General features: G+C 43.3%; 2 protein-coding genes across 5 annotated transcripts in view; one reads left to right on the plus strand and one right to left on the minus strand.

The window, feature by feature from the left end:
• Window positions 1-3,587, minus strand: part of LOC308056612 (zinc-regulated GTPase metalloprotein activator 1A-like) — a 28,935-nt gene extending 25,348 nt beyond the window's left edge. For 2 of the 4 annotated variants that reach the window (XM_080372247.1, XM_080372246.1), the window contains exons 1-3: window positions 3,302-3,587; window positions 2,082-2,168; window positions 1,108-1,204 (exon numbers count right to left, since the gene is read on the minus strand). In XM_080372247.1, coding sequence (XP_080228373.1) covers window positions 1,108-1,204; window positions 2,082-2,168; window positions 3,302-3,413 — 296 coding nt within the window. In that variant the 5' untranslated portion in view covers window positions 3,414-3,587. The remainder of the gene's footprint in view (window positions 1-1,107; window positions 1,205-2,081; window positions 2,169-3,301) is intronic. The other 2 variants (XR_013924887.1, XM_080372245.1) reach the window with 2 other exon arrangements.
• Window positions 3,588-12,361: 8,774 nt separating this feature from the next.
• Window positions 12,362-19,537, plus strand: part of DOCK8 (dedicator of cytokinesis 8) — a 94,878-nt gene continuing 87,702 nt past the window's right edge. Inside the window, exon 1 of the mRNA XM_080372214.1 lies at window positions 12,362-12,804. Coding sequence (XP_080228340.1) covers window positions 12,752-12,804 — 53 coding nt within the window. The 5' untranslated portion in view covers window positions 12,362-12,751. The remainder of the gene's footprint in view (window positions 12,805-19,537) is intronic.

Genomic DNA, 19,537 nt, shown 5'->3' on the forward strand with positions numbered 1-19,537 from the left:
TGGACTCACAGTCTACAAAGAAAATTCAGTCATCAAGCTGCTCCTCTAATATTAAGCAAATTGTAGTCTTCTGTTTCATTTTAGTCTGAAAATAGTATTCACCTACTCCCGACAGGGATGGTAAAGGTGATTTAAATTAAGATTTGTTTTCTAACAATAAAAACCCTGTAAAGGACAGTAGGGCTGTGTAAATATGTAACTATTTAGTTTGGCAGTTCAGATTACAAAAAGAAAGGAGGAGTGTGGAGGGGTGTGGGAGAACTGAACTGTGTTCTCCTGCCTTTCCACCTCACCTACAGCAAAATTACAAGTCATTTACTGAAAACTGAGCTGATGAAGTCGGCCTGAAGCAGAAATGTATGACATATTATAAGAAACCAATGTATACAAAACATAGCAGCTATGTCAGCATTCCTTACATCCCAGTTCAACATAATGCAACAGGGTCTTATGTTTTCCACTGACTATCCAAATTTAAGGCATAGGACCTATTCTTCCAAATTTTCAGGACAAACAAGCCATCATCTTCACTACAAAACTAGCACAAACAATCCACCATTCAAACAAACAGAATAAAAACATGTCAAAGAACAAAATACATTCCTGCTTTTTAATGCAATCATCAGCTTACAATTTTGAATATTGTGTTTCACTGCGTCACCAAAAGGTTGTCCCTCCATCCTTTCTGAGGTATACAATATTCAATATCAACCAACATATAGAAAAAGAAACACAGACTAAGTATTTAAGGTGGAAATTAGGAAACCTGAGTCCTAGTTCCAGCCTCCCTGAATCTTTAGCTCTCTCTATAAAAGCATGGAATACTAACAGAAGGAGGAGAGCTACCTACCCTACGATACCCTGATGGTGTACAAATTGGTATTTAGATTATTTTTATGAAAGGCACCAAGTCCAATTCCTGCAAAGCAGCAAAAGGAAATAAACTTCTACTTCCAAAATTTCAATTCTTGTTTTATCTGACAAAAAAATAAAAGTCTCAATCAATAATACTACCATTCAGTTTTAGGAATCAAACCCTGGATGTCATCTGTCCTCTATTTCCCCAAAACCCACTGTAAGAACCTATTCAGTAGTCTCCTTCCTTACTTTACTGAACAGCACAGGCAGCCATTTCTGAGCTCCAGCCATTCTTCATAGAGTTCTCCCCCTTGACTGATTGCCAGGGATTTCTCCAAGGCACTTCCTGGAAATATAAGTAGTACTGTAATTTTAATCTATGAATTCGTACAACAATGCCTGCAAAAGAGATATGAAATTCAAGTTGGTCTCAGAAGAAAAAAAAAATATCCAGGAGTAAAAATGTATACCATGTTTCTGACGTTCTTCAGAAATTAGTATTTTCGATTTTATGAGAAATTTAAAAGCCGAAGTCAAGTTGGTCCAACAAAGACCAAAAACCAGACGACAGAAATACTGCATAAGTGCCACTACTTTTCTAAAGGAAAGGGAAGGCAGCCTCTACCTCTATATCAAATAAAGGCTCTGTCTATACATTTTATTTCAGGCTCCATGACCAGAAAAATGGTCATCTTTTCTGATGAAAACAAACAAAATACCACCACCACCACAGTGCAAACTATAAACAACACTGACTATGGTACAGATATGAAGTTATAGCCATAAAGTTAAAAATCCTGAGAAGGAAAGCAAAGAGTTCAAAGAACTACAGACACCAAGCAGACATCTCCCCACTTTCTCAGTCTAGGATAATTTGTGATCTGTAAGTGGCTGAGAGGAAAGGAAAGAAAAGAAAATATTATCTACCAACACATCATTTTAATTTCCACTTGCTTGAAACTGAGTAGGACAACTGGAGGTACAGCATTTCCAACAGGGTGATATGTTCATTGACTCTGAGGGACCGAATTTATGTACAAAACAGATTAATGCATAGCATTATTTTATGAACACCAGCCAAAAGACTTTCTGCCCCTCTGAAGACTGAGGTACATCCATAATTTCAGTAATTGATTTAAAACTACTATGCTTTTGATTTCCAGAAATTTTATATATTTTGTCATTGTACAGCTAAAAAAAAAAGTTTATGCGGGTTTACATACCTTCTCCAAACTCATTCAGAATAACTGCTATTCTTTTATCATGCTGTTCTGTCAGTATGTAATTTAAAAGAGTTGTTTTCCCAGCTCCTAGAACACAGACCACATTTCTATTAAAATGTTTTTAAAAAGCTTGAATTTTCAAATAAAAAGGAAATACTGTCACACACAGGCATGCTTTGAACAAATCTGATCTCTTTTGACATACAAGTTTTCATTCCTGTATCCTGGTGTTCTACTGTAACACCGTAAAAATTAATTTGTAGAGACACTTGACCCCACGGAACTATCAGCACTTTAAGTCTCAGCTTTACAAGACCCTAGTTTTCCATCCACTAAGTGTCGGTGCTTGATAAACTTTCAAGTCCCCTACTAGCTGGGCTGTCTTTTCCTAGAAAACGCATTTTTGTTTCTCTTAATAAAAGGTGCACTTATTCTTCTCCCTCCCACTGTTTTTTCTGACCAGCCCTTTTGTCATCAATAATCACTGATGTACTATTAACTTCATTAGACAAGGCACTGTTAAGCAAGGCATTTGAAAAACCTCTAATACCACACTACTAACATGCACAAAATCACAGCCAAGTGAAGTCGGTACGCAACCTTCCTTCCCTGCCTTTAGGGTTTTCTGAGAGTACAATGCACTACAACTGTTACAACTTGACAATGCAAAATGTAACCTCCTCTTCACCATACCTAACTATACCTGAAGCTCCCAATAACTGCGCAGGTTTAAGAGAGGAAGCTAAGAGCTAAGCCTCACATTCGTAAGATTGCAACTCAGTCTGCACTTAATCGAGACAAATACACTGCACTATTCTGACGTGAAAAGGCAAAAAGCGTTTTGTCAAACGTGACTGGAACAAATCGGACCCTGTGAACAGGCTGATAAAACCAGCAACAGGAGCTTGTGCAGCTGTTCAAAGCTGGTCTGCAAACCTAACCGGAACCGTGCTTACCAGGCGCGGCGTGAGGTCCCTGCGCGGAGAACGCGGTGCAGCGCTGAACGAGCGGCGCTCCCGCCCGCCCTGCCGCCAGGGCCTCGCGCAGCCACCCGGCCGCGGGCACGGCGGCTGCCGCCCGCCCTGCCGGGGCACCTCCCCGCCCGCCCCGCCGCCCAGCTCTCACTCGGGGGCCTCCCGACGCCCACGAACCGAAGCCCGCAGGCCCGCCGCACAGCACCGGCAGCCGCCGGCAGGGAAGCGGGGCGGGCCGCTCCTCACCCAAGTATCCCGTGATGATCGTCACGGGGATCTTCTCGCTGAGGCCGGACTCGGTCTCCTCCGCGCTGCCGGCGTCTATCGGGACCAGGTCGGGGCAGTCTTCGTCCTCCATGAGGGAGCGGGCCCCTGCCGCTCGGCGCAGCCTAGCCAGCCCCGGCTGGGGAGGAGGGAGAGGCGCAGGGCGGGCTATACGGCGATGCCACCCGGGGCAAGGCGCCGCTCGCCCCTCAGCCGCGTTCCCACCGCCACAGCCACCGTCCCCTTCCCACAGCCCCGCCGCGACCCGCCACTCACCTGCGCCCCCCTGACGCCGCCTGGCGCCACGCAGCCCACGTCACGCACGCGACGGGTCACGGACCGGCGTCGCCCCTCGGCGCGTGCGCCCTGGCCCTCAGGGCGGCCTCGGCCCGCGCGCTGCCGCGCAGGCGCAGCAGGAGGGAATGAGGGGAGGGAAGGGGCGGGGCGGGGCGGGGAGGGGAGGGCGCTGCGTCGGCTAGCGGCCGGCGGCGGGGCAGGCTGAGGGGGGCGGTGGTGGGGTGCCGCCCGTCAGCCGCCGCTCCAGGAGGCTGGGTCCTTCCGCTGCCTATCCGCCTTAGCCCCGTCTGAGGAAAATAAATGTCGGTTCTGACCCAAGGGGAACGCTAAAGACGTCCCGGTTTGGTCAGCAAACCTTGGGTGGGGGGACGTGCTCTCTTTTATTTATAATCAAATAAATTTAAGCTACAAATTGAATGGCGGCTTTGTCTGTTTTCCACTAGATACATTAAGGAGGCATTTACGTGTGTAAGACCTATCTGCAGTTAATTTCAGCAGGGTTGTAAACTCGCCAGCTTTTTGTGGACCGTAGCTTTAGAAAAGCAGTAATACACCTTCCATTTCTTATGTCAAAAAGTGTAAATGTAATAGTAGTGGAGGAGGCATGGAGAAGAGATTTGCCTGATGCACGCTCCCCAGACCCCAGGTGTGGTTCTTTGCTCTCAGATAAGGTCCAGTAACACCAGTTTGAGGTCAGACTGATGAAGTATGTCGGGCTTTATCTTCTTTGTATGCTTGCTGGCTTGTATGGCAATAAATATACTTAGTATTAATCCCTGAATCATCCTATGTAGGTTAAAACATTTATTTAATACTGAAGATATTCCACTCTAAATACTTTGCCTTTACTTGAGTCATTCTGGTTAAAAGCATGTAAAACTGTGGTCTAAAGAGTGGTCAAGTAACTTACTTAAGCCATTAATTCATCTTGGCCTTGGAGACACAACTTACTTTATTCCAATAGAAATACCTGCGGCTACATGATTGTTCAGATAGTAAATTTGTGAAAGAAATGCTGTAGTTTCCTTTCATTGTAGTTAAAATAACTCATGCTGTTCTACACTATAAATCTTCAGCCAGCTCTGTGGAGTGTCAGCAGCAGTACAAGCATAAAACTTTAGAGTTTAGCAAGGTCTTAGGCCTAGGTAACTTCAGTAAATAAGGGTAGCTGAACACAAACCAGTTGTGGAGTTTCTTTTGTTGTGGAAGGCAGTAAATCTCATCCATTCATTATAAGGTGTAAGTATAGTCTGTTGATCTGTAAGTTTCAGGACCGATATGTGATAAAATGCATCTTTTTGCATCCTTGTTTCAGCCACTTGGGTCATCCCCTTGAATGACACACCCTGTTTTATAGGAAAAACCTGAGCAATTTTTTCAAAGCTCTATCTGGCAGAGCTCTGAACAATGGTTTATGGTTTTTCTGTCCTGAGGCTGCTCAACATTATTTAGTTCTGTTATTAGGGATTAGCTAAGAAATCTTAACAATTTCACTACAAGAAAGCTGTGGGGTAAAGGAAGAAAAAAATCAGAAAGGTGTTGGGAACTATCAGCTTACCATCACACAGTGTATAAAAGCCTGTAAAAGTCATCTTTCAAAAATTAGACTATTTGTAATTCTGAAATTTCATTTACATGACAGTGAGACATCTGGTGCTGGGGAAGAAAAAGGTGATGAAACTAGTGTCCTGGTTCTTTAAGCTCTTCTGCTTTTTATCAGGTCACATGACACTGCTCATTATTTTTCTTTTGAACAAAATTACCTAAAATAAATCCTGTGGTTTCTGCGTTTCCTTTTGGTTTCTTTAAAGATTATATTCAAACATTAGAATTTTGCTCTGAGTATTAACTGTCTTTGTGTTTCTGCTGAACTGCATAAGAAAACCTACTTTGTAAAGGTAAATGCAAAACCTGCATATTCTTTTGTGGCAGCTACAATGAGCAGAGCAAACCTAAATCTGGGTGACACAGCTGGAGTGTTTTATTTTAAGATACTTGTAGACCAAACATACAACATCAGAAAACAGTGAAGTGTTGACGGATACCAGGAAGTCTTGTTACTTCAGGTGGCTGCAACTGAAATAAGCCTTCACACATACTGAAGGTCTCGTTGCAAACAAAGCTGTTTGCTTCAGGCTGAGTTGGATGATGAACAAAAATGGAGGAGAGTTGGGGAAGATGATTGTAAGAGCCATGAAAATAGGGAAAAGGATGCACTGAAGAGCATTACAACTTACTGCTTCCTGATGCAGTAGGAAGTAGAGCATGATCTGATTGAAACAACAGGAAAAAAAAATCATTGGTCTTTCAATATTCTGTGGAATATGACAGTCTTAAAGGATCATGACTGCTGGAGAAGGAGGTTCCTTTACGGTACTACCAGTCTGTATAGTACAATGTAGTTCAAGCATCACAGAGAAAGGGGTTGTTGCAAAATCATACAGTGGTGCCAGATTTTTTGAATTATAATTAACCTGCAAAACAATGCGGAAACAGAAATTAAGTTCACTTCTGATATCAGCTCAGTAGCTGCTGAGCAGGCCCATGTATGTCTCAAAATGTAAGCCAGCAAGCAGAAACATAACTTTAGTATGATTTGCATACTCCCCTGGGTACATTTACTTCTTTCTTGCCTGTTATCTGTGTTTATTTTTATATTAAACTATCTCTATTTTCTTATCTGTACTCGGATTGACAGCTTCTCCTGACAACTGGACTTTACTTTTCTTTGAAGAATGCAGATTATTCACGCTGTGCAAGAGAAGGAAGAGCTTAATTCAGTCAGCGCACCTGCTTTTTAACACTGTTTTATGACATGTGCTCAATATGCTGTTATGATATGAAACCTGGTGAAACTAAGACAATTAGATTAAAGGTATGGATTATAGTTGGGGTTTAAATATCAACACACATCATAGAATCATAGAATCATTTAGGTTGGAAAAGTCCACCCATTAACCCAGGACTGGCAAGTCCATCACTAAACCATGTCCCTAAGCACCACATCTACATGTCTTTTAAGCACCTCTGGGGATGGTGATTCCACCACCTCCCTTGGCAGCCTGTTCCAATGCTTGACCACCCTTTCAGTGAAGAAATTTTTGCTAATATCCAGCCTAAACCTCCCCTGGTGTAACTTGAGGCCTCTTGTCCTGTCACTAGTTATCTGAGAGGAGGCCTACCCCCACCTGCCTATAACCTCCTTTCTGGTAGATGTAGAGAGCAGGAAGATTCCCTGGCCCCAGCCCTGGCCCCGAGTCTCCTCCAGACTAAAAGCCCCAGTTCCCTCGGCTGCTCCTTGTAAGACCTGTGCTCCAGACCCTTCCCCAGCCCCATTGCCCTTCTCTGGACACGCTCCAGCACCTCAATGTCTTTCTTGTAGTGAGGTGCACAAAACTGAACACAGGATTTGTGGGGCAGCCTCACCAGTGCTGGGGGACAATCCCTTCCCTTGCCCTGTGGCCACACTGTTTCTGCTACAAGCCAGGGTGCTGCTGGCCTCCTTGGCCACCTGGGCACCCTGCTGGCTCATGCCCAGCCGGCTGCCGACCAGCACCCCCAGGCCCTTTCCCACCAGGCAAAGAGTAAGGGCAACAGGCAACTCAGTCCTTCATACAATTCATTGCTCATCATCCAGCAAGTTGCCTAATGATATGTAAGCAGATGGTGACAGTAAGGGAAAATTCTATATATGTTGTCTCTGCTTAAGTTCTATTTACTGCTAAGGTGGGCAAAGAAATGTTTCTCTTTGAGAAACTCTCTGTTGAGGATCTGGCCAGTAACATTTTTTATTTCTGCAGAAGAATTTGCACAGACAAATGGAAAAAAAAGCTATGCTTTCACATAGCCTTTTCTTTTTTTTTTAGTCAACTGTTTTATGAAAAAACAGAAGGCTGCAAAGTGATCTAAGTTCCCTTTCTCCTGTTTCACCAATAGAGAAATGAAACTTAAACCTAGGAGTGACTTTTTAAATTATTTTTTTTAAGGAAGGTTCAGTATTTCGTTGCCAATCTGTTTAATACATCAGCAGGAATAATGAAAATTACACTCATTTTTCTGAGACGTAGCCTACTAAACTTCATATAACATCTTTTGTTTAAAACAATCTTGATTAAACCACTTAGATTTTATCAGCTACAATCAAGGTCTGTGCCCGTGAAAGCACTGAACTTGATGGCATGTCAGCATTCTTTAAGTGTCTAGTAGTTCCACTAGCTATTGTACTTTTCTAGCTAGTGGTGTTGTAGGAAGGTGGAATATGAGCAAACATTGACAGGCATTGTGTGTTGCTGGCAGGTACTGAGATCACCACAGTTGTCCTGTTGGTGTGAACCTCCAGATATTCTTAGAAGTTATGCATTACTGAAGTTACACACCACTGGTGTATTTTGCCATGAATGCAAACTTCCATTATAAATGATGCTGAGAAAACTCCCATGGATGTAACTCAGTTGCTAGTTGAGCATCAAAGGTACATTCCTTACAAATAAGCAGGTGACACCTAAAGCTTCAGCAAGGTTTTGTCATCCATGACTGTGCTGGGATACAAAGTTGAATTTAATGATGGGTGTGATGCTGTAATACAACAGCATTCTTTGCAGGGATACCACAGCTAGTGAAGAAGTGACTGCTAATTTACTTTTTGAAGAAAAAAGATGTTTGGAAATGTGTGTCTTAACAGAAAAAAAATCCCCTGGTAGGTGATGTGTAGAATGTTCATTACTGTCTCTTCCAGCATGTCCTTAACCCTACCTTGCAAACTCCTTCAAAACAATATGCAGCAGTAGCCATTCTGCCCAGATGCTCATATCCAGCCTGTGCTGTGGTTACCACCACTCAGCTGCTCTTTGTGGCTGGGCCTGCATCTCCTCAGCGTGCCCAGCTACAGCAACCAACCAGCTGTGCATCCACCGCCCCCACGTCAGGTTGCAGGAGGAAGACCGAAGTGTGGTGAGACCATTTGAAGCTCAAGAGGGATTAGAGGGAAGTGCAGCTTTATGACTGATCCTAGGGCCAAAGTGATGCAGTGATGATTAGGACCACTGTTTGGGATGCATGTGTGTGCAACAGGAGGATGGGGAGGAGAAAATGGTGAATATAAGCATGCTTTCTACTGTATTGTGTACAAGACCCACCAACAGCTGCTGCCATCCAAGCAAGCTAGACTTTGAATACCATGGCCTGTTCTGAGTTGCATTGTTTTCTTCACTTTTGATTTTGTGCTGCCTTCACTGGCACCTGGTTTGGTAGCATTTTTTTTATCTCCTGACTGGAAAGATCTTGTTCTGCTTCTTGTTCTGAAGGCATGGGTAGACTTCATGACCTTCTATATAGTAGGTTTGTTTGCTGAAGGAATTCGAACAATAATGTTTAAAAATAAGCTGGAGCATTACTATTGACTATAATTAATTGGATAATATAGCTTAAAAAATTGATTTGTCTCATCTGGAGGTACACCAATGAATTAAAATCCTGTAAACTTTGTAACAAAATTACTTCTTTTTCTTTTTTTTTTTTTTTTTTTTTTTTTTGCTCCCCCTGCCCAGGCAATGGAATTGCTGACATAATCAATGAAAAGGAATATTTGATGAGTTTTGCTGCTCATATGCTGAAGTAGGCTGCTGATAATTTAGTTCATCCAAAGAGATGAAAACATTATTTAAGTGTTTAGTCTGTACTTGCTGAATATACTAGCAGTTTTGGAAACCTTAACTTTTGTGTGTCTCCTCAGGCATTTTTTCCTGCATGTGACAAAATATTTTCAGTAATACTTTTGTCCATGCTTACAAAAAATGTATGCAACTACAAAATTAATAGTTGTATCATTCATAAATGTGTATATTTGTGCAGACTGGGATGTTATCTGCATTGCTGCTAGCTCAATTTGTGTGGCCAGATTTGGCAATCAAGGAAGGTTCATATGAGCTGTTAAGATGAAGCCTGGACTCTTTTTAATACCTTCAATAAAACATTAGGTAGTGTTTTCTTGTTGAGTGGTTAGCAGTTCTGGAGATACAACTAGAAGAATTATCTTCCTCTCTTAAACAAACAAACAGAAAGCAACATCCCAAACCCAATTAACCACAGATGTCAGCAAAAGAACATCCAGTTCCTTTTGTGGGACCTGCTGTGAACAGAAGGACAAATGTGAAATCTATCTAATACCAAATCTGTTGTCTTATTGTCTCTACAACCAGACAATGTACAGAATAGAGCTACCTGGGGTTTTTTTTGATTGTTTACATTTTCCCTCTTTATCTTGTGAGTTAGAAACAGAGGCACAACACTTCATGGAAGCTTTTGCAATTAAACAAGGAGAAGGATGGATATGGTTTTCAAAGGCAGTATTTTGAGAAACAGAAAAGATCTGACTTCCTACTGTGGATGAGCAGCCCTCCTAGGGACAGTTAAACATAATGCACCATTAAGCCAAGAGAAAGTGATTTCATGTGATAGCAAGGACCTACTGTGCTAGTGGAGAGCTGCCTAACATTTTTTTCCTCTGATTTTCCTTCTTATATACAGGAGATAGAACAAGGTGGAACTGAAAGAGCCCATCTCAACATGCACAGAGAGTACATAAGTGTTTCTTGTCTGTCTGGCAGTGGTCTAGACAGCCAACAAAAATTGACAAAGTGATGTTTATTTCATGGTTATTTCATGGCATCTTAAAGAGCATGGGTTATATAAAAACTCTAAGATAAAATCCTGAAAAGCAAATAGAAGAGAAGCTCCTCTGACCACCAATTTCCTGTAAGAGCAAAGAGAGTAAGTATACTAGAAAGGCCAAGATGTTATAATAAATACTTAAGCTGCATTTTGGTTGTGTAGCTTTGAACAGTGCTGAGGCCATCAACTCCAAGTAGCCTAGGAATGCACACCACTGTTCCATGAAAAAGTTAAACTTTGGGTGTCTCAAATTAGGCTCTCAAAAATGGATGTGTCCATTTAAATGAAATGGGTCTATTAACATTTTACAAAGGTCGTATTTTTCTTGCTTCTTTCCACTGTTGACCCAATGTGATTGCAGCTGCCTGTCAGAAGGCAGGCTGCACACCTTCGGTTTCTTGTAGAGCAGTAACACATCTACTGAAACCACAGCAAGTTCATGCACCAAAGAGAGTCGTGAAGGCAGTGATCATCCTTCAACAAACGTGTGCAAGTGCAGACGAGAAGAAAGGTGGTATGAAGCAGTGTCTTGCCACAGGCAGTATCTCTGACATCAAGCACTCTTGTCACCAGCACGCATGCCAGATCACAGCTATGTATCAGTGATTTGTAACTAAGTAATATTTAAGTTCAACTTTCACCTAGGTAAGTGGCCTTAGCTTTATATTGGTGATGTAAAGAAAGGATGGGTGTGGTGTTTAAGTTCTGTGCAATGAAGTGTCTAATTTATTCTTCTGTTTTTTAGTTAATGCAGTTCCATTAATGGTAGATTTTAATACTTTCTTTCCAAAGTTTTTAGACTTACATAGATGTCATTCTGCTGTAGATTCTTGTGGTTTTTTCCCCTCAAAATATACCCATACTTATTTCCATTTTCAACTCTTTTTATTTACTTCTGGGTTTTGTTAAATCTTTCACCTCTTCAGTCTTTCTGTACTTCCTTAAGGGCACATAGGCAGTGCTGTTCAAAGACCATAGGTTTTAACATTTGTATTTGAGACTACCCATACTTAATGGTGCTCTAAAAAATTGTGAAACCTGCAGAGTAAAAGGTAAATTGTTAGTAGCACAATTTTAGGCCTTCACGGTGTGACAATCTTCCATTCCTTGCCTTACATCACACCGTTTTCCTCTAGACACCGTCCAGCTCACTGGGAATGGAGAGATAAGCTGTGACTGCTTTTTGATGGATGAATCCCGACGTTGTTGCCACCAAGGCATGGACTTAATAAAAACAGGACAACCTAAACCCAAATTGCCTCTGCTGCCCCAGAATTCATGTGTAGAAACCATGTTTGGCTTCTGTTTCCCTTTCAAATTAAGTCAGAGTTCTGCTTCTCTGCAGAAGCAGTGAAGCCTACACCAAGGCTGAGAGAAAAATACCAGTCAGGAAACACTTTGTAACAACCACACACTTAATAAAAATGACCTTTTTAAAAAATTGAGCTGTAAGTGCAGGTGAAGAGAACAGCAGTGGGACCTGCTTTGTGCCAAGCTGGGCTGGTATCTGGTGTTGGTACATGTGAGTTTTCCTTACACACTCAAGTAGTTCAGAGATATATGCTGGGTGCTTGTGTGTAGTGGCAAACTATTGTCCCAGGTGAAGGGCTGACATCTATTTACTGTCTCCACCTGCCTGAGCAGCTCCATCCATGTGCCGGCGGGGCCGAGGAAAGGACCCTGGCTACCTCCTCTGCGCGGAGGGCACCGGTCTGCCCTGCCCCGAGCAGCCCTGCCCCGGCCTGCCCTGCCTTGCCCGGCGGCCGGGCTTGCTCCGCCGGGGGACGGGCTGGGGCAGCCAGCGGCGCCTGGGGCCGCTATGGCGCGCAGCCGTGCCCGGCGGCGCCCAGCGGTGCGCGCCGCTTCCTCGCCCGACGCCGGAGACCAGCGTTCGACCCCCGGGCGGGGGTGTCCGATCTCCGCTACGCGGTTTCCAAGCGAAAAAGAACTGGGGGGACGCGCAAAGATTCCCGCAGCTGGGAGCGTTCGCAGGTACAAGGCGCCTTCCCTCCCCCGGCTCTTGCTGCGCCTGCTTAAACGCTTGCCTTCCCTGCCGCTTCCCTCCGGCGTATCCACGGGCGGTTCGGGGTGCCCTGCGTCGAACTGGGAGGCGAAACTCCTGCCGCCCCCGGTGCGCGGGCGCGGTGCCGCCGCGGCGGGGGCCCCCGGGAGCCATCGGCGAGCGGCGCAGCACGCCCGCGGGGCCGGGCCGGGGCCGGGCGCTGCCGGCCGGCGGGCCAGCGGCGGGGGTGCGATGCCAGCGGTGCACAGGGGCAGATCCCTCCCACTCTGGCCGATTTCGGTGAGGAAGGTGAAATGCGGAAGTTGCCGCCCAGAACTGTCAGAGGACCGTCGGGTTTTTAGCTCGGAGCATGTAATTAAGAAAACTAAATAAATGAAATAAATCCGCCCGTCGTGCGTACAGCCGGCGTCGCTCCTCGCCGGCACCCGCGGCTGCTCTCCCGCATGGCGACCTTACCCGCCGCAGACAGGAGGGCGTTCGCCCTGAAAATCAACAGGTAAGGAGCTTTCCTCGTAGCTCGCAGTTACTCCTCGCCAGTGCTACACCGAGACCCGGCCGAAGCAGGCGATAGGGCTGCGGGAGCGGGGCCGCGACGGCACCTTCCCGGGAGACCCCCGAGGCGTGGAGCCATCTGCCCGCTCCAGATAACCGGGCTGGCCCCGCCGCGCCCGCTGCCGGCAGCTCCGGGCGGCCCCCCCGGCCCCCGCCGGCCCTGCCCCGGCCCCGGGGAGGTGCGGCCCCGGGGCGCGCTGCTGCAGGGCAGTGCGCTTGGTGCTCCGGCGGGGCGTACGTGGCGAAGCCGGCTGCGGGTGCGTGTCCTCGGGCAGGAGACGACCAGCCGCACCCCAGGCGGCGGGGCAAGGCTCGGAGTTCCTCCTCCGCACCGACGGGGAGAGTCACCTGGTGCCTGAACTGGCGCTGCTGGGAAGTGAGAGGTTTATGTTGGGCATCAATATTGCAATGACATACATCCCTGGGATTTTTTTTTTCTTTTTGCCCTTTCATCTATGAAAAGAAAAAATCCTCCTGATGACTGAAAATAAGTCTATGCTCCTGCTTCCCCCCCTAAACCAAATAAATGAGAGTTCACCTGTTGGAACACTGTACTCTTGCATCTAAGCTTGCTGCCTGCTAGACTTTCGTGTCTTTTACCAGGAAAGTGCTGACTCTCAGCAGGTCTGGCATAAGAAACAAGACAATTATTTTTGTATCTTTAGGTTGAAGGAACACACAGGCCTCCTTTTCAAGAGTCTTGTTATCAGAGACAAAAACTGTGTTTCCAGGGTGTTGATATAAATACAAGGTAACTGAGTTTGCTGACACATAAAAGAAAAACAGCATAATGGTAGTATAAACTGAGGGTAAGTCTCTGTGCCAGAGAGAAAAGTATGCAGAGAAACTCCACCTCCTCAGCAATTTATTAGAACACATGGGGTTTGCAGTTGCAGAGGATAAAATTAGCTCTGCTGTGATGTGCCTTTCCCATGGCAGAATATGCATCGGTGTACCTTTCTGTATCCTTTGGGAATTAATTTTAAATTTATGGTGGAATATTCACAAGGGTGAGACATCACATTGAGAAGCCATCATGATGAGCAGTTCACTACAGGATCCCGCCATGATTCCTGATCATTTGGAGACTTGCTTAAATAAAGAGCATAACTGGCTGATATTTAGAGGGTTTGAGTTATTTTCTTTCTTCCTATTTTTAGAGTCAGCCTTCTGGCAGCTCTTCCCAGCTGTGGTGATGGTCACTGTTCATCTGTATGACTGAAGCCTTACAGAGTAGTGGAATCATAACAATTAATCAGGCTTCATGTCACAAAGGCTCACAACAGTTATGCTAGTAAGAACTGTAGTGAAATTAAACTATTGGGGTTTTTATTTCTTTCTTTGATTCAACAGTGAAATATTAAGTAATTTTTGTACCAAATTAAATGTTCAAATATGTTTATTCATTGTGTTCTGAATGTGATTCCAATTTAATAATCTACATGTTTATTTCCCAAGTAAGACTATTCTCTTTGACACAGTATGGTAGAAATCACATATTTGCTAGCAGAACATCATGTTTCCCTTTCTTCAAAAAGAACAGGTAATTGGTAATTTTTACATGACTCAAGTGCAGTTTGTTCTACTGGCAGTAGAGTGATATATCTTCACAAGAAGTGTTTTTATTGTGGTGGTTTGGGGTTTTTTTTAAGGAACTTTCAAAATAAGAGGAATAATATGTTATTGTGTTAGCTTTCTTGCCTGTACAGAAAAGGCTAATTTACAGCTATCAAATTTTGTTCCTCTTTCTTCAGAGTTCCTGAGTTTACTTCCTCAAAATGCAACTCTTAGTGAAAGTTGGATGTTACTGGCAAGGCATCATTTACAACAATTATTACATTGCCTGTATAATTACTCTCCATTTACTACAGATTTGCATGCAAGCTCTTCCCTGTCTCTTCCTTGTGCCAGTGACTTGACTAATTGATATTCTGTTTTTATGAGGACCAGCAGAATTTTAGGCTCTGTATTAGTTCCTCAGTACAATGTGTGCCCTTGTAGCTGAGAAGCCCAGTGGGATCCTGGGGTTCATGAGGAAGACCATGGCCAGCAGGTCAAGGGAGGTTATCCTTGCCCTCTACTCTGCCATGGTGGGGCTATGTGTGGAGAGCTGTGTCCGGCTCTGGGCTCCCCAGTTCATGAGAGACAGGGAACTACTGCAGAGGGTGCAGTGAAGGGCTACAAAGATGATACGGGGACTGGAGCATCCCCCTTATGAGGAAAGGCGGAGAGAGCTGGGGCTCTTTGGCCTGGAGCAGAGAAGACTGAGAGGGGACCTTATCAATGTCTACAAATGTCTTAAAGGCAAGTGTTAAGAGGATGGGGCCAGATTCTTTTCAGTGGTGCCAAGTGACAGGACAAGGGGCAACAGGCACAATCTGAAACAGAAAAAGTTCCTTCTGAATACGAGGAATAACTTTTTTACTTTGAGGGTGACACAGCACTGGAATAGGCTGCCCAGAGAGGTTATGGAGTCTCCTTTTCTGGAGACATTCAAAACCCACCTGGACATGATCCTGTGCAACCTGCTGTAGGTGAACCTGCTTTAGCAGGCGGTTGGACTAGGTGGTCTCCAAAGGCCCCTTTCAAAACTGACCATTCTGTGATTCTGTGACATTAGCCACCTCCCTGCTAGTTACATAAAGTGTACTCTGATGTTTTCAGTGAAGCATGATGAATACCTGACCACCTTATGATCTATGCTAAACACTGTTCTGTAAAATTCAGCAATGATATGATCTGAAATCTTGTTAGTAGCCTCATCAACAACACTAGTTAGTGTGAGTTATCACTGATGAATACTGGAGCTGCAGATGCTTCAGGAACAGCTGTTACATTACAAGCATCACATTCATTTACAACAAGGTCAAACTTTAAAATCAGGCCTTCAGATGCCTTCAAACTTGTAAGTTGCATATGCAACCTGCCCACATAGCCATGTCTTCCTGTCACTTTATTCTTCCTTCCACCCATCTGGTCTCTGTTGCCCCAACCTGTTGCTTCCTGCCTTTTTTGATCTTGCAAAGACTTGCATGCACGTATATTTTTAATGCTTGTATGTGAGTAGTTCCTTCTGTTTTAATGGGTAACTTTTACATATAATGATGTTCATCTCATAAGTAGAAGTGAAGGAGTAAGTCACTAGTGTCCCTCATGTTAGACAGCATTCCTACTACTTACCTGTGTATTACCCAGAGCTAAGTTGATGAAAACTGAGAAGAACCTCAGAAAACATCCTCTTCAAATAACATTTTTTCTATTACATGAGAAATTAAATTCCAGTCCAACTTGATATGTTCTTCAACATGCAGCTTAAAGTATCACTCAAAAGTAAGTTGTGACTGTCTTTCTAAATAGCCTTCTGCATCAGGCAAAGGAAGGGGAAGAACCACTCATTAATGTGCAATAGTAAGAGACCTTTGTGGTGCTCTCAGAGGGTATTGGGTGTCTGTGGTCGTTTGAAGCGAGCATGGGACATGAAAAAGCAGATCATCCTTATTGAGTCCAAGATAATAATTAAAAGTTACCTTGATGGCATCCTGTAAATGTGTCTCCTTTCCAATTACAGTATTTGTATTCAGAAACCAAGAAAGTTGAAAAATAATTTTGTGAACTGCTGAGAAAAAACAACTAACCTTTGCTAAAAGCATGGGTTCTAACATACCAGCTGAGCACTGTACATTTGAGAGACCACAAAAACTGAATTTTAGTAAGTTTGCCTTAGCAGTGTCTTACGATAATCACAGCATTCACAGAAGAGTTTTTCTATTTTTATTACTTTTATTTAGGTAGTGCAGTTTGCTATTTCATCTTTCACATAGACCTTGCAGTAATAGCTATTTTTTTTGACTTCAAGTGAGGAAAACAGTGCTTTAGGCACCTACCTGGGGCCCTTGCCAGCAATGCTATAGATTCAAAACATTTCAATACATAAATTACAAAACAAAACTATCAAGAGCAGCAATACAGCTCCCTAATGTAGCACAACTTTCAGTCATGTGCTTCATGCAATTAAAAACCCTCCCAATAGACATACTCCTCAATTGTCTTTACAGACAGCTAATGTCTGCATTTTGCAGGTGTTATAAAACACATTTTTAGCATTTAATTCTATCATTTCATTTCCCTCTCCCTGAAAATGTCCACTTGCCAAACAAAATTTTCTTTTCCTGTTCTGGTTTTAAGAAGTGTACTTAAGGTTTACATGTATAGAGTTATATTAAAAAAAACCCAAAACCCATACTATCAATATTAACACTGAAGCTTTCAAACTTTAAAAAGCCTACAATAAAAGTCAACCCCCTACGTAATTCTCAAATTGTATTTTACATTGGTAAATTTATACACTAAATTCTACTTTACATTAATGATGACATTTACATTATTTCTACCTGAAATGAAAATGTCAGTTTAAATCTTATATTGTACAAAGTCTTGGTTCTGAGTTCACAAGAAACTTCCCTCAATGGCAACAAAGGCTGTGGCAGAGAAGTCAGGTACAGTGCAAAATGGTTTCAGTGGCAGAGCAGGCCATTTCCTATGTACACTGATATAGCAGATATCTGTTCAATGTAACCCCTTTATGGGGCTGAGGCCAGCATCTATTGATTGAATTTCAATAAACCCCCTAGAATATGGATATAATGAATTGCTAATTACTTAAAAGCATTGTCCAGACTCCATTGTCTAGGCCAAGCTATTTCTTCTGATCAATTTTTATTTTTAAACTTTAAATATATTAAATAAGCTGCAGGGAGAACTTCAGTCCTTTGTACGTACAATAGGTTGATGTACTAAGTATAAAGATCTAGTGCATTTTAAAAAAATGTGGTAAATTCTCATAGTCGATTTCTTACATAAAGTAATACATTACAAAAACCTTAATAAAATTACCAGTCTGCTAATAGCAAAGGCATTTTCCATGTGTTTGCTGCATACCTAGAACACAATGATACTTACAAAGTTTTAAAAGCTGCTTGTAGATAGATCCTTCTTATCAAGTATGACCATTGAGCCATAGCCTTATTATATGTAATGTCAGGACAGTGGTAGTATTAAAAATCCTGTGTTGGTTTTTACTGAGTCAACCTAATTCAAAAACAAGAGTCATAAAGGACAGCACACTTGATGAAGCAGTGGAATCCTGCTTTAATGAGTTGCACCTTGGGAACTGAAGTGAGGATAACAAGTTAATAAGCCTTTGCAGATTTATATTCAAGACAATTTTTTCAAGCAATCAAATAATAACACATTTGATTTAATCTAAAACCCATACCTTAAATATACAGTGCACTATGGCTTTTAAGAGAGGTTAAAAAATTCCAATTTGTAATGCTATGGGAAAAGGCTACTTCTTACATACCGCATGTGTGAAAAAGTCATGGTTTTGTATTTCATACAGAGGATATTAAACACTAATAACAGAGTAAAGATAAAAAAAGTAGGATGTCTATGCGGTTTGTATGTTACGTATAACAATCTGTTAGTAACGGTTTATGGCCAGTTTTCTTAAGACTTCCGTAAAAATAAATGAGAAGCTGATTTTTAAAATCCTCTGGGGGAAATTACTTGGAGTTGCATATGCAGGGAGTATAAAGATCAGATTTGCTTCTTAGAACTGTAGAAAGGTTTGAGTTGGAAGGGATCTTCAAAGATCTCGTAGTGCAACCCGCCCCCTACCACAGGCAGGGACATCTTTCACTAGATCAGGTTGCTCAGAGCCCAGTCCAACTTGACCTTGAACGTTTCTGGTGATGGGGCATCTACAAGATTTTTGGCAACTGGTCCAGTGTTTCACCAACCTCACCATAAAAAATTTCTTCCTTTTATCTAGTCTGAGTCTACCCTCTTTTAGTTTAAAAACATTACCCTTTGTCCTATCACTGCAGACCCTGCTAAAAAGTCTCCCTCCATCTTTCTTATAATGGCCCTTTTAAGTATTGAAAGGCCACAAGAAGTCTCCCCAGAGCCTTCTCTTTTCCAGGCTGAACAACCCCACCTCTCACAGCTTTTCTTCACAGAAGAGTTGTTCCATCCTTCTGATCATTTTTGTGGCCCTCCTCTGGACCTGCTCTAACAGGTCCACATCTTTCTTGTACTGGAGGCCCCAGAGCTGGATGCTGTACTCCAGGTGGACTCTCAGGAGGGCAGAGTAGAGGGAGGAGAACCACTTCCATTGACCTGCTGGCCACACTTCTTTCTATGCAGCCCAGGATACAATGCAAGTGTACATTGCTGGCTCATGTCCAATTTTTCATCCACCAATATCCCTAAGTCCTTCCCTGGTGGGCTGCTCTCCACCTGTTCATGCTCCAGTCTGTACTGATCTTGGGAGTTGCCCTGACCCAGGTGCAGGACCTTGCGCTTCGCCTTGTTGAACTTCAGGAGGTTCACATGGGTCCACCCATCAAGCCTGTCAAGAGTCCCTCTGGATGGCATCGCTTCCCTCAAGTGAATCAACTACAGCACTCAGCTTGACACAAACTAGCTGAGGGTGCACCAAGTCCCACTATTGATGTAATTAATAAATACATTAAATAGTACCCGTCCCTGTATTTACCCTTGAGTAACACCACTTCTTAATAGTTTCCATTTGCATATTGAACCATTCACCGCAACTCCTTAGATGCGGCAATCCAGCTAGTTCCTTATCCAACTAACAGTCTGTCCATCAAATC

The sequence above is a fragment of the Falco punctatus genome (genome assembly GCF_963210335.1).
Source record: "Falco punctatus genome assembly, chromosome: Z".
Lineage (NCBI taxonomy): Eukaryota > Metazoa > Chordata > Aves > Falconiformes > Falconidae > Falco > Falco punctatus.